At 45.3% G+C, this 14,760-nt stretch overlaps 1 protein-coding gene across 2 annotated transcripts in view; it reads right to left on the bottom strand.

Annotated features, from left to right (window-relative positions):
• Window positions 1–587: 587 nt before the first annotated feature.
• The window catches only part of ISM1 (isthmin 1), a 74,432-nt gene continuing 60,259 nt past the window's right edge, over window positions 588–14,760 (bottom strand). For both annotated transcript variants that reach the window (XM_060611907.3, XM_078444277.2), the window contains exons 4-6: window positions 9,525–9,668; window positions 5,959–6,048; window positions 588–2,100 (exon numbers count right to left, since the gene is read on the bottom strand). In XM_060611907.3, the coding sequence (XP_060467890.3) occupies window positions 1,583–2,100; window positions 5,959–6,048; window positions 9,525–9,668 (752 nt within the window). In that variant the 3' untranslated portion in view covers window positions 588–1,582. The remainder of the gene's footprint in view (window positions 2,101–5,958; window positions 6,049–9,524; window positions 9,669–14,760) is intronic.

Consider the following 14,760-nt stretch of genomic DNA (forward strand, 5'->3'; position numbering starts at 1 on the left):
CCCCCCGCCTCGAGTTTTGGTTTTCTCATCTGTAAAAGGAATAATCTGCATGATTAGTTCTACTTGCTACTGTAATTGCTGAATTTTGTCTGGAAGCAGCCCTGCTCACCTGGACTGTCTTAAACCTTTACTCTGGCTTGGTTTTCTTAGCTCCTTCTTAGCTCTGAGGAGGCAAAAACTTACCTGTGGGTCAATGACTTCAGCTTCCTGGGGACTGGGTTGACATTCTTGGTGCCAAAGATGCTGAGTTATACCACCCACCATCACATCAATCAATGAGCCTTTTATTCCCACCTGGTTTAGACCTTCCTCTCCCCCTGCCTTGGAGTCCAGGGCTTACCAGGATTATTTATGGTATTTGTATCATAAATATTGGCAGGTAACACATTTATTGCAGGTAACACATTTTATTATGATTTTATTATATATTCTCTTTTCCTGGAGTTTTGCAAGTAAAGATTTCATAAGAACAAATTCTTTATTTGTCCTAAGTTCCACACTACAGAACCAGGTAATTGCTTGAAGCACAAGACTCAGTGACTCAATAAATACTTTACAAAAATAACGTAGTTTTTTCCCCTTTCTTAAAACATAAAAAAATTAGGTTTTTTCTAAACATGAGTCCCCCTACTCTTTTTATATGTATTTACTGGGAATATATTGGTGGAGAAAAAAAATGTTACGATGGTATTAAAATAAAATAGATGAAATGAGGTTTATGTTCTTTTACCATTTATTTTGCTTGTTTTTCTTTGGAAAAGTGCTACTATTTTTACATCTGACCTTCCTGCAGCCTTCTGAACCTACTAAGACATGAGCAGAACGTCTCCTACTCTGAAGCCTTTCAATAGAATTATAGCATTATGCTAATATTGGCCTTTTATTTTAAAGCCTATTTAAAACCAGTCATCAGATTTGTCCTTAAAATACCCATGTGCCCCCCACCCCCTATCCAATCTTAGGCAAGGGCATTTTGGAAGCTGAGACTCCAGCAAGGTCCCTCAGGACTAAAGAATATTTGTTTTTAGGTGGCTGTTTTCTTATTTTGATACACTTATGTTGAGTTATTTAGTTTTTCTTTTTTTAAATCATTACAAAATTCCCTTTCTCTCCCACCTCCGGAAGCCCCTGTCTGAACTCTCACAGAAGGGATTAAACAGTTTCACAACTCCAGCGAAAAAGTTTATGCTTAAGTCACATTCATATTAAATAAGTTATATATAAAAACTGCTTATAACGTTTACAACTCAGTCTTTTCCTCTTTGCTTCTCTAGAAAACATTGGATCGGGGTGTGAGTTGAATCTCACCCACTATGGCTTCCAGGTTCTTCTGGCTTCTTTGTCCTCATCTTCCTGCTGACATCGCCCCTTGGAGGAATTTCAAGGAGCTCTGTGGGCATTTCAGATGGCAAGGTGGCTTCAGATGGCAGTCACCTGGGGCTGGTGCACACCCCTAGTGTAATTTATGAAAAATACCCATGTGGTATATACAAATATACATGTATGCGGATAAGAGGGGCGCTGCCCAAGCGGTAGATCAGTGTAGTGCATTTGTGTCACAAATACCCGAGGTGGCATCTCCTTAATACTCCCTGGCCTCTTGGAACTGCTTAATGTAATCTTCATCTGAGGGGCTCTCTGTGCACTTCTGTCCATTGTTGGGAGGCCGGGCCTCGTTGTATCTGCTCCAGTCACCCTTGCAGATGATCCAGGGCAAGACATCCACCTTGTAGTGGAGCTCAGCTGAGAACTCAGTGCTGATAAGGTTGGGCGTCCCGGCCCCTTTGCCCCTGGTGATGAGCTGCATGTTGTCGCCATAGCAACAGTGCTGGGCGGCCAGCGTGGTGCTCTCCAAGGACAGCATGGAGCGAATGCAGTACCGGGCCGTGGGCTTGTAGATCTCTAGCTTCTCCTTGGGCCCACTGGCGTCCTTCCAGCGGAAGTCCTTGCGCTTAATGCGGTCAAAGATGTCCGCCGTGCTGTAGGCCACCTCTGTGGGGTAGGAGCAGGGGCAGCTGGGCAGGTCATTGATCACCTTGTGCATGTACTTCTTTAAGAACTCACTTTTGCAGCTCATCCATCGCTCGCAGCTGTCCGTGTCTGAAAAAGACCAGGGAGAAACCCTCTCACTACATGCAAAAGGGGAAGCAGGTTAAGGCTGAGGTCAACTCCTCCCCTCCCAGGGGCAACCCCTGGAGCCCCCTGGAACCACCAGCCTTTGGTTGTCTTGCTCACCTCCCTTGAACTTGGGAACTTTATTCACAAGGCAACCCCCTCCCCACTTTATACTATGAAAAATTTTCAGACACATAGAAAAGTAGAGAGAATACATTTAAGCAGTGACTACCTATATGCCATCACCCAGATTTAACCACTACATTTGCTTCATCTTTTTTGTTTTTTTGAAAACATATATTATCCCTGAGTTTTAGTAGGCATCTGGGGGGAAAAAGGAGGATATGGGGATAACCACAACCCCCTTATCACCTATGACAAAATTAACAATAATTCAGAGGGCTATTTTGAATCTGCTCTTTAAATAAGTGGTGACAAGGTAAGGCAGAAAGTACCTCCAGGGGAATTTATAGGAACAAGTTTTATTTGTGCCCCTCACTCACTGGTTTAAGCTAGAGCCATGGTCTGATCTCTTAACCATGGGTACCGAACAGCGACGACCACTGCAAGGAAATCCATATGATAAGATGCCTCAAAGAGGAAGGGGCTGGCCCCTGCTTTTAGGGTACTTAACATTTAGGCCAGAGGCCATTGACCTGAAGAACCCACCCCTGGTGGTGTTCTATTTGGACCTTACAATATTAAAAAATATTGAATTAATTGCCAATGAATTAATAAATTATTGAATTAACTTAAGACTTAGGTGATTCTAGTTATTAATGTGGATTCCTGGTCTTATTTGAAAAACCTAAAGATATGTTTATGCTGGTCCTGCACTGCCCCAAGGGAACAGGCGTCATGAACAGGCAAACAGTGGCGAATGTTGCACAAACCAAGGTTGAGCACAAAAAATCTGCTGGGGTTGTCTGGGGGTGGGGAAACATTCAGCGTCACCAGAGCAGAGGTTATAGGGAATGAGGCTGTTGGCATCAGATCATGGGAGTCTTTGGTGCAGTTTAGGCTTGTTTAGATGGCCCTAGGGAACTGCTGAAGGCTTCTGAGTGATAGCGAGCTATTAGCTAAGCTATACAGTAGGAAGATACATTCAGAGCTGATATCTGTCATAAGAGTCCAGGTGGGAAGGGAGGGGATGCAAGGGATCAAGAGTGGTCAGAGAGGGCTGCTGGGCCTTGGTGGGCTTGAGGGTAAAGGAGAAAAGACTTTAGGAGTGACTCCTCAGCTCTGATCCCAGGTGCCTGGGAGACTGGTGGTGTCCTAGGAGGGAATCAAGAGACTGGGACAGGGGTAGGGTTGGGAGGGGCAGTTTGGAGGAGGGCTCAGGCTTCTCTTCAGTGGAGTGAGGAGGAGAGATATAGGGCATCTCTCAGGAGCTCAGAAAGGCCTGGCCTAAGACAAAGAGTGTGGGGTCTTGTGTTGGACTGCCTGGGATCAACTTCCCGCTCAACCGTTTGGTAGCTCATGACCTCGAGCACAATATTCTCCCTCACTGTGATTCAGCTTTCTCATCCCTACATTGGGGATGAAAGTAACGCCTGTCTCATAAAGTGTGCTGAGGATTAAACTAGAACACAGGGAGTACCCAGCACGCACGGGACCGGGGTGCTGCCTGAGGGCACGTGCGAAGGCTCCATTCGGACCTGAGCTCTGAGACTCCACCCCTGTGGAGCCCCTGACTGAACAGTAGTGAGAGCATGCAGGCTCCCTCCTGGGAAATGTGTGTCTGCAGAACGAGTGAGGGTCTCTTTCAGAGAGCACAGTCTTCAGAAACAAAGTTCAGTGAGGTGCTAGAAAATGGCTTTGTTATTATCCTTCTAGTGTGGAAGGTCATCATAATTCATGTGCCTATAGAACATTCATTGACTTATTTTTATCTATCAAACTTATGTAGACGTTCAGTGTGATGGGCATGCTCTAAATGCTTTGCAAATACTAACTCATTTAATTCTGCAATAACTCTATAAGTTGGCACTATTACCTCAGACCATTTTACGTATCAGATAACTGAGGCAGTACAAGGTTAATAAATGACCTTGTGCAAATCAAGCTCTGTCCCATCTCTGCTAGGCATCTTCTGTTTGGGGTTTTATATCCTCATTCCGTGTTTTTTCTTGCTCTGGAAGGTTTTTCTTGCTCTGGAATCCTAAGTGGATTGCATCAACGCGCTCCTTGAGCCCTGACTTCTTTTTGGGTTGAGTCAAGGGGAGGACCTGGCCAGAGACCAGGGGAAGAGAGGAGAGCGAGGTCAAGGTATTTGTTCCCGTGTCTCCTCCCTTGCTACTGCAGGTTGGCTACATCCTTCTTTAGCAACAAGAGTGCTGTTGGTAACCTTCTCCACACGGCTGTGGATTGTGGTAGCCACTCCTCCCCCTGCTCCCTTCAGGCCGAGGGGCAGTAAGGGCTCCCCACTGCTCTGTACGGCCCCGTACATCCCCTTCTTGGTTTCCATTCTACCCTGCTCACACCTTTGCAAACAGACCCTCATCAAATGCTCCTCAATTATCTGTTCAGTGTGCCATGTTTGTTCGTGCCCAGAACCTGACTGATGCCCAGTTCTACTTGTCTCTGTGAGTCCTCAGTCGTACCTCAGGTGTGACTTTGTGCAACAGGACCCATCCTCCCAACAAAGCAAGCAGCTGCCTGTCTGTAGGGTGTGCAATACGGAGAGACCTGAGAAGCTCTCTGCCCCGCAAAGACAATCTTTGTTGCTCTACTATTTTATGTAAATGTCCCACATTTAGTCTTTAATTTTGGTGTCGGGGGAGTCAAATGCATAGTGTTTGCAGAAGGCTCCTGCGAAAGGTAGCTTGTGTGTGTGTGAAAGACTGAGGTGGAACCCCCGGGTGACACAGAATTTCCACACTGCCTCCAGTTTGGCTGAGGAGACAGGGCAAAAGTGAAGAGGCTAAGAAAGACTTTCTGGGTGACATGAAGAAGTGTGACAGAAGGAGTCTTATCTTTCTGCAATAAAAAATTGCACCCCAAAGCACGTGAAGCTATTTTTAAAAAGGAAGCTTTCACCTCACACCTGAGTAGTCACTTTTTTTAAAAAATTTTTTTAACATTTATTTATTTTTGAGACAGAGCATGAATGGGGGAGGGTCAGAGAGAGAGGGAGACACAGAATCTGAAACAGGCTCTAGGCTCTGAGCAGTCAGCACAGAGCCCGACGCGGGGCTCGAACTCACGGACCGCAAGATCATGACCTGAGCCGAAGTCAGCTGCTTAACCAACTGAGCCACCCAGGTGCCCCCTGAGTAGTCACTTTTAATTTTCTCTGGTTCGTGCTTATTGTGTTTGGTCTAGCACTTTCTGGCAGATGAGGAGCAGGGTATGCCGAAAGTTTACAAAAAAATTGATGAGGTAGAGACAGGCAGGTATAATGCCGAGGAAGTTCCCTTTTTCTCTCCGTCCCTCCTTTTGCTGCAGAACTGAGATCAGCATTTCCTGACTTCTTGGGGACACTCAGTGAGGCCTATGAGAAGAGACCCCATGCAGCCTGAGGCCCTACTGAGGCTGACTCTGTGCTTAGGGAGAGCAGTCCTGTCCCACTTCTTGCCACGGAAGCTGTGTAGCAAGCAAGGCAGACCCAGCTGGCTGCTCTGCTCAGGCTGGTCTGGGAGGCCCAGGACTGCTCTCTCCTGCTCGGACTGTATTCGGGTAGCAAGAAATATGCTGGGAGAATTGGACCCCGTAAGAGGAAAACAAAACACTTAAATGGATCCCAGCATGGGACGGCACTGCAAAAGCAAAAGGAATCACCAAAACATTAAATCAATATTTGAATAAAAAAACAAAAGGGGCGGGGGAGAAAACTCTCCTTACCAACTTCAAACAGCTTGGTGGCGTTAAACTCCTCGCTTCCCGAAAGCAGACTCACTTCGGTGGCAGCTGTCCTGAAGGTGTCTTCGATTCCTAGACACAGACAGGAGCTCATTTTTCCCTAGTTTTATGGAAAAAGTTACCCTCCCCCCCCCCCCCCCCCCAGCAAATACAGAAACAAATACACCTGAACAAAGCTTTTTTGTATTCATTACCACTCCTGGGTAGGAACTTGCCAGTGGAGGAAACAGTAAAAAGCAGGTAGTAGAGCATAAAATATATTAAAACCCCAGATACCATTTGCAGCATGAAATCAGATCCAAATGTGCCTGAATTAGCCTTTTTTTTTTTTTACCATATTTTTATTTTTTTAGAGAGAGTGCAGTGTAAGTGGGGGAGAGGGGCAGAGGGAGAGATAGAATCTTTTTTTTTTTTTTTTTTTGAGAGAGAGAGAGAGAGAGAGAGAGAGAGAGAGCCAGGGCCAGAGAGAGAATTCCAGGAGAGGCAGAGAGAGATAGAGACAGAGGGGGAGAGAGAGAGAGATAGAGAGAGAGAGAGAGAAGCGGGGCTTACCCCAAGCAGGATTTGTGTTTACCTAAAGCGAGGCTCGAGCTCACCTGATGTAGGACTTGAACTCACGAACCATGAGACCATGACCCAAGCCAAATTCATATGCTTAATGACTGAGCCACCCAGGTGCCCCTGAATGAGTCTTAAGGAACTCATTCACTAGGCCCAGGAATGGGGTTTGGGGCAGTGGGGGACACATGTCTGCAAGGCTGTCTGTCTGCTGGTGTCAGGGTGACAAACTGAACTAGAGGCAATGGTTAATATTTTGTCTAGTGGCCAATACCAGTTTTAAGGACTGACTGGGTTAAAATTATAACTAGTCTGGTGACGTTGGGGAAGACTCTTTACCTTTGTATGCCTCAGCTTTTGCATCTGTAAAATGGAGAGAAATAAGTGCCCCACCTCATAGAGCTGAATGCATTCAACAAACTATGTGTAAAGAAAGCACTGTAGTTAAGCGATAACTGTTGGTTGAGAGTTTTCCCTGGTTGAGAAAACCAGTTTTCCCTGGTTGGTTGAGAGTAGCTCATTTTGAGGATGTCGCAGTCCACAACTAAAGACCAGATACCTCAAATTCTAGGACTTTCAGCATTGACAACGATGCTTCAGAGAGAATACACCGACCTTGCCATTACTTGCTCTGAGGGACTGAACTCAGCTTGCCTCATACTTCTTGGTTCCTCTTTCATCCCCAAACTACCATTCCCATCCAGGCTTCCCTTATGGACAGGAATCCTGTGCTAGCTGAGGCATCCAAGGAGGCTGGAATGGTGGAGAGCCTTGGCTGCCTGCTAGGTGTGACTTGATTTCCTTTAAGGGGCTCTCTCTGACTTTATGTGAGGCCCCTTGAACTTATTTGTAGGGTTGACTTAGGGGACAAACTTTTACTGGGTAATCACTGCCAGGCTGGGGATATTGCCTGCCCCACGACTCCTTCCAGTAAGGCTGAGAATCAACAAACCAAATAAAGAAAAAGATCCTGTAAAAAAAAAAAAAAATCCTTCATGAAGCCCTGAAAACCTGGAAGGCCGAGGAACAGAGAGGCAGAAAGGATGGAAGGAGGGCAAGATCAGATGAGAAGAAAATGTATGAACAGTGCTGCTGGGCATGCTGCTCTTGGTGGTGAGAGAAAATGAGAAGGAAACATTAAAAATGGTGGCAGAGAAACATTCACAATGGTGGTCACCAGGTGGTAGACTTGGATCCGGATGCCAGCCTGGGAAAAGAAATAACAGGCAAGCCCCCAAGCCCTGACAGTAAATGCCATCTGTATCCATTACTGGCTGAGCCCCATATCCTTCCTCCTGGTGGCAGTGGAATAGTTTAATGGTTAAGAACATGAACTCTGGAACCAGACTGCCTGGATTCATATTCAAGATTGATCACTTGCTGCTTGTATGACTCGTACAAGTTAATCCCACGCCTGTTTCCATAGCTGTCAAGTGGGTACAATAGTAAATACTTATTTCATGAGGCTATTGCAAGGATTAAATGAAATAATGCCCCCAAAGACCTGAGAAATTGGCTTGATACTTAAGTCCTCAAACAATCCTATTCTTCATGATCTTCATTACATTTTGTTTTCCTTCTTCACCATCTTCGCTTTCTTTATCTTCATCTTCGCCTTTGTTTTCTTGTTTTATCTCATCTCCATCATCATCATCTTCTTCATACCGTCCTTCTCTCCCTTCTTCCTTTTCTTCATGTATTTCTCCTCTTCCCCCTTCTCATGTTATTATTTATTGGTATATTTTGTACCCACCTAAATCCCATCACACCAGACTTCCAACTCAGCTTCATTATGGTGAGCATAGGAAAGATCGGGAAGAGCATCTTGATGGTTGCTCCATTTTCTGAAATCCACCTGCATGGCTGACATGGAGCCCAAGCTGCCGCTTGTTAAATGTCAGCCCCATTTTCTACACATGCCCCTTTGCTAACAGACACATGTCCAGTCTGATCCTTCCTCTCTCCCCTCAGAAACCCCTTTGCTCTTTCACTTCTTTTCTGTTTCAGATCTCAGCCTTATGGTCTGACAACCAAGTTTCTAGGAGTAGGAAAAGGAAGTCTGGGGGTGCAGGGATCTAGTTTTCTGCCTCTGATATTCATCTTTCAGATGAAGCCATTTGGAATGTACAGTTTCTTGGAAGAACCTGAGATATTATTTGAAGCTGGCATTCTACCTGGCAACGGGACACAAAAGTAAATGTAAAACTGCAGATCAGGAGCTGGTAAATTTTTTTTGTAAAGGGGCAGAGAGTAAATGTTTTAGGCTTTGTGAGTCCCATGTAGTCTTGGTTGCATATTTCTTCTCCCACCCCTACTCACCCTCCTCTCCCTCCGTTTCCTCCTCCTCTTCCTTCTGCTCCTTCTCCCCTTCCTTCTTCTTGACCCTTTAAAAATGTGTAGGCCATATAAAAACAGGCCACATTTTGACACCCAACTGCCACAGACAGTCACAATTATTCTTTTACCCCCAATGGCCTCTCTCCAATTGCAATTAGTTTAGTTTTTAAAACACTGACAATGCAGTTTAAAGGGATAATTAACTGCCAGGTTTCCTCTGTCTCCTCCCTTGGAGGCTTCAGCAACTCTCACACATCACCGACAGGGCTACCTGCATGGTTCTCCTGTATGTGGCTGTCAATCCACTCATCCTGGCTTCCTTATCAGACCACAAATGTCTGTCTGCGTCTCTTCAAGGCACAACAAATCCCACATCAAAGTCTCAAGTTAAACAGAATCCCCCCTTTAAATTAAACAAGTACACTGTGGCATTGCATTCTAGGTCATGGCTATAGGGATTGTGCATAAGGCTCAGAAAACCCATCTTTTCATCCATTCAGCTCATTATGCTTGTGTTAGCTCTTGTTGTTTCAGCCTGGTCAGAATTCTTACTAGGGAAATGGTTGTCTTTTAGAAAGTCACTTTCTCTAAGGCTTAAAAATAAGTTAAAAACTTCCCCCCGAACTTGGAGCCACTCCCCTGTGTATACCAACCTGGGCAGTTTGGACGATCACATGTCCTAGATTCTGTTGCGGTACATGCGTAGCCACAAGACCTAGTCCGTTTCTGGTTGCCGTTCCCACAGGTGACACTGCAGACAGACCAGAGACTCCAGTCGCCCTCACCATCTGTGGAATCTGGAAGGGAGCCAGGGATACGGTCACCAGCCTCGCCCAAGGAGTCCCCAAATCCCTCTTGTCAAGCAGTCTGCCAGTTGTCTTCTTCCATCGTTCTCACTGTTGGAGAGGACTAGATGCCAGCTGGAGGCAAAAGGCTTATGGCTCCAGGGTTCATTCTAGGGATTAGCTTCATGAGACCAGGACTCTGTCTGAGGTTTTGAGCACTGTGATGGTCAGCACACAGCCAGGGCCTGACTCCTAGAAGGTGCCCGGTCAGTGCTTATTGAGAATGCCTGCATTTGTAGAGTATGGGCTCATGGAATACTATGGTAGGTAGTTTTCAAAGATGGCCACCATCAGTTCTTTCCCTCCTATTACATACGAGAGAGAGAGAGAGAGAGAGAGAGAGAGATTGAGAGAGAGTGTTTATTTCCCCTTCTTTAAAATCTGAGCTGACTTTGGCCTTAAGAGGGCCTGGCAGCTTCTGACTTTGCTCTAGGCAATCTGGTCACTGTGAAAGAAACTGAGGCTAAACTTGTGAATTGTGGGACACCGCATGGAGATGGAGGAGGCACATGAGGGGCTGCAAGGCACACGCACATGAGTGAAGCCTTGTTGAACCTTCCAGCCCTTCCCAGTGGACAGATGAACACAGTGGATGCTTAGGAGCACACCAACTGCCTAGTGGGGCCCTGCATGAACTCCTGAGCCACAGAATCATGATAAATAATAAACTGCTGTTTTTTTTGTTTGTGTTTTGTTTAAAATTTTTATTTTAGAGAGAGTGAGAGTGCAAGTGGGGGAGAGGGGCAGAGGGAGAGAGAGAGAGAAAGAGGGGGAAAATCTTAAGCAGGCTCCATGCTCAGCTCAGAGTCTGATACGGGGCTTGATCTCATTACCCTGGGATCATGACCTGAGTCGAAATCAAGAGTTGGATGATCAACTGACTGAGCCACCCAGGCACCCCTAAAACCATTGTTGTTTTGGGATGGTTTGTTATACAGCAGTCGATAACTGCTACATAAAGGTAGAGCTAGAAATGATCCTTTGAGGTCATCACTCAATATCTATCCAATGAATATTTATTGAGCCCCTATTATATGCCAGGCATAATTCTAGTTATGTGGGAAATATCATTAAATAAAACTTTCAAAGACTTTTTTCCTGGTGGAACTAATATTTTAGTAAGAAGAGTCAGACAATAATCAATAAAAAATGAGTAAGTTATACAGTGTATTAGAAGTCAATAAATGATAAGGAAAAAAGGAGTGGACCAAACTGGGGGGTGGGGGTGCTGAGAATGTGAGTGGTGTGAGGAAGGTTGGTATATTATCAAGATGAAGTTCCTCTTTTAAAAGTAAAGAAACCAAGTCCTGGAGGGACTGGGGAACTTACCCAATGTCATAAGGGTAACGGAGAGGAAAGCTTGAGCCCTAGTGCTAAGCCCTCGGTCTGCACAGCATGATCCCCTCTGAAGCATCTGCACTCTGTAATACTTTCTCCTGGTTTGTCCAGATCTTCCTACAGCCTTGGGGCTGCCGCCAATGCCAAACTTGGAGCTACAGGCATGTGCTTTGCAGGGAAGGGGCCCTCTCTGTTCATAACAGGTCGCGGTGATTGTTATGATGTAGGCCCATCAGGAATGTAGTCCACACATGTTTCTACCTGCAGGGTGGGCCCTGTGCCAGCCTCCCAGGCTGCTGTTTGCATGGCATCCACTCTGAACACTCCTCAGGCAAACACAGGGCCGCCGAGTCTCCTCAGCCCATTAAACGGAGTTGGGGAGGGGGGTGTCGTTCATGGTTGTGTCCTCTTCCCTAACCGAGAGCAGAGAGTTTGCCCACACCTTGCCTGCCCCAAGGGCCCCCATCCATTTCTTCTCTCTCCCCAAAAAGGAATCTTTTTGTATTTTGATTATCTTCTAAGAAATGGTTTTCCAGCAACACGGCCGAGCAGGTGTTTGAAACTACTGTCTCGTGTGAAGGAGTTGGGCCCATTTCCCCAGTGTCAGCCTCTCCATCTCTCTTATCTCTTACTAGGCATCAACAGTAGAATTAGAGAGACAAGTTGCTTCCAGAGGGCGAAACCACCTCAGTAAGGGTGGTTGCTGCTCCCTCCAAGACCTCTGTGGTCTGGTATCTCTTGGTAATCTCCCCCCGAGAACACCAGAGCAATCATGAGATCACACTCTGGTCAGTGGGAACATCCAGGTGCAGTGGGTTATAGGCACACACTAACACACTGGACCACATCCGACACGTACCACCAAGACCAGATTTGTTGAAGGGAACAACGACAACAAAAGTCACAAGTAAAGGTCGTAGTGTCATTAGACTCATAAAGGGGACGGTGGGCAAGTCAGAGAAAGCTTACTAAATCAGATAAGTAGAGTTTATGTCATGGATATGCTAGGTACATAATCCAGTGATGCCAAGTGGTGTAGCTGTTTTGCTCAGCCGAAGCAATGGGACCTCAACCATCTAAATCTCCTACAGCCTTTCCTTCCTGTTGCAGTAAAATGGAGAGACATTTTGGAAAATATCTTTGACCTTTAAGATTCTAACATTAAACCCGCCATGAGGCTTATATTGGAATCTTTGCACAAGGTAATTTCTGGTCTTGGTTTCTTGGATCTAAATTATTGAATGTTAATACTGTGTTGGATATGTGAAAAATGACTTCCATTATTCCTTTCCCCATATCTGCCCTTCGGTTACTCTCTTCTCCTGCCCACCCCAGCCTGGGCCATGTGACTTGCTTTGGCCAATGGGAAAATAGCAAACATGATGCAAACAGAGGCAGGAAAAGTGTTTGTGAATTAGGGTTTGCTCTCTTGACACAGAGAACTCTTCCATCACTATGTGAAGAGCCTGGGCTGGCAACCTGGGGGGTGAGGGACCAGTTAGAGAGAGGCCCCAGCCACCCCAGCATGCCCAGCTATTCAGCTGGGGCCCCACCATTGAGTAAAGCCATCCTAGACTATCCAGCCCCAGCCAAGCCAGCCCAGAGCTGAATGACAGTTCAGGCAAAGTTCAGACTCTTTTCTTTTTTTCTTTTTTTTAAATGTTTATTTTTGAGAGACACAGAGAGGCAGAGAGAGAGCATGAGCAGAGGAGGGGCAGAGAGAGAGGGAGATAGAGAATCCCAAGTAGGTCCCATGCTGTCAGCACTGAGCTGGATATGGGGCTTTGAACTCATGACCTGAACCCAAACCAAGAGTTGGACGCTTAACCGACTGAGCCACCCAGACACCCCAAAACTGTAGATTCTTAAGAAAGAACCCATTTGTTCTTTTAAGACACTAAACTTAGGGGGTGGTTTCTTAAGCAGCAAAAGTTACCTGTTACAAATACACCATAAAATTCTCCCTAAAATATGCTCTCTAGATGGCTAGCAGAGTCTGGAACAATGAAGGGTTTATTATCCCAATAAGTGGCTCTCTTCATGTTATTATTATTTTTTTTTGTTTTTTTAAAAGCATAAAGAGAAAGAGAGAGAAAAAATGAGCAGGGGAGGGCCAGAGAGAAAGGGGGACAGAGGATCTGACACAGGCTCTGTGCTGACAGCAAAGAGCCTGACGTGGGTCTCGAACTCAGGAGCTGAGTTCAGATCATGACCTGATCTGAAGTCAGACAACCAACTGAGCCACAAAAGCACCTCTTCATGTTTTTATTTTAAATGCTCACAAAGCCACTGATTTTTCCAATTTTTCAAAACATGGTCCCCCAAATCAGAAACAGAAAAGCTCCATACCCATGTGGCTAATCATTTCTATTAGGTTAGCAATGAAATGAAGCCACCTCCTAGGACAAAGTGTGTATGTCCACTCACAACCCTGCAGGCTCCATAGCATACTGTCCCAGATAAATGTCCCAGCAAAGACCCTCCTCTTGGGTAATCTCTATTTGTTTAATGCATGCAAAGGACAGAAAGCTTTGAGGGCAGTATTCCTTTCTGTTATAGCAAAACAAGCCTGTTGTCATGTGCTCACCTGCCAGGGAGCATCGCTCAGAGCAGAAAATGAATATGAACAACAGTAACCACTAAGATGACAACAATGACAGTAAAAGACAGTCCCTGTGACATCAAAGAGCTCAATGAAGGAAGAAAACAATCCACAGGGTACTGGGCTGAGAGCTGGGTCTCAATCATGTCATTTGAAATTTTAAAGTAGTGATTAAGCAGTTTCAGGTCACTAGAGTTCTGTGGGACAGTTATAGTGTCTGGGCAACTGGAGTGATTTGGGTCTTGGTCACTGGCAAGCTTCCACCACTAATCCTAGATGAGAGTGGCTACCAATTATTGAGGGCCTGCTTTAACCAGCTTCTCTGTCTAAATACACTGATTAAACTCCTATAATAATCCTGTAAGGTAGGTAGAAACTTCCTCCTTTTATGGATAAGGAAACTGAGGCTCAGAGAGGTTAAGGGTCTTGCCTAAGGACACACAGCTCAAGCCTGGCAGATCTGGGATTAGATGTGAGGTCTCTGTGGCAGCATGCTGTTCTATATCCTGGTACTCCTGCAGCTTTAATTCTGGCCCATGTTGGCCTCTCTTTTTTAAGACACCCACTTATGTGGCCATAATTCAACATTACAAAGAAAAAGCCTCGACAAAAATCACTGTGAAATCTATTAAAATAGGACCATGACCAGTCAGAGAATTGCAAAGAACTGAGTCCCAACCCAGGTTTACAGTAAGCGATGCCTATCTGATTTCATTATATGGTTGATTCAGAACAATTTTGGCAATGGTATTCTACTATTTGACAGAAAAATATTTACTCGGATTCTTTCTTGGTCCTTGATGATACCTTAAGTGTCTACACAGAAGGTATTTAAAATGCAGCATCTCAAATTGAGTCCAAAATTGAGCCAACCCGTGGTCACATCATATGTTTCCACAATCGCAACTTAGGTGTAACTAACTCCCATTGTGTATTTTAGAATTTATTCTAAAGATGCCATTAAATTCTATTTTTTTTACACCAACATTTTTTTTGAAGAACTCTTTGGCCACAAACATTTAAATTCTTACGAAAGATCCTCCCTTCAAAAATCCGAGATCAACTCCCACCACAAAGGCCAGTTCCTGTGGTGATTTTCACACA

Source organism: Panthera onca, chromosome A3 (genome assembly GCF_046562875.1).
Source record: "Panthera onca isolate mPanOnc1 chromosome A3, mPanOnc1 haplotype 2, whole genome shotgun sequence".
Classification (NCBI taxonomy): Eukaryota; Metazoa; Chordata; class Mammalia; order Carnivora; family Felidae; genus Panthera; species Panthera onca.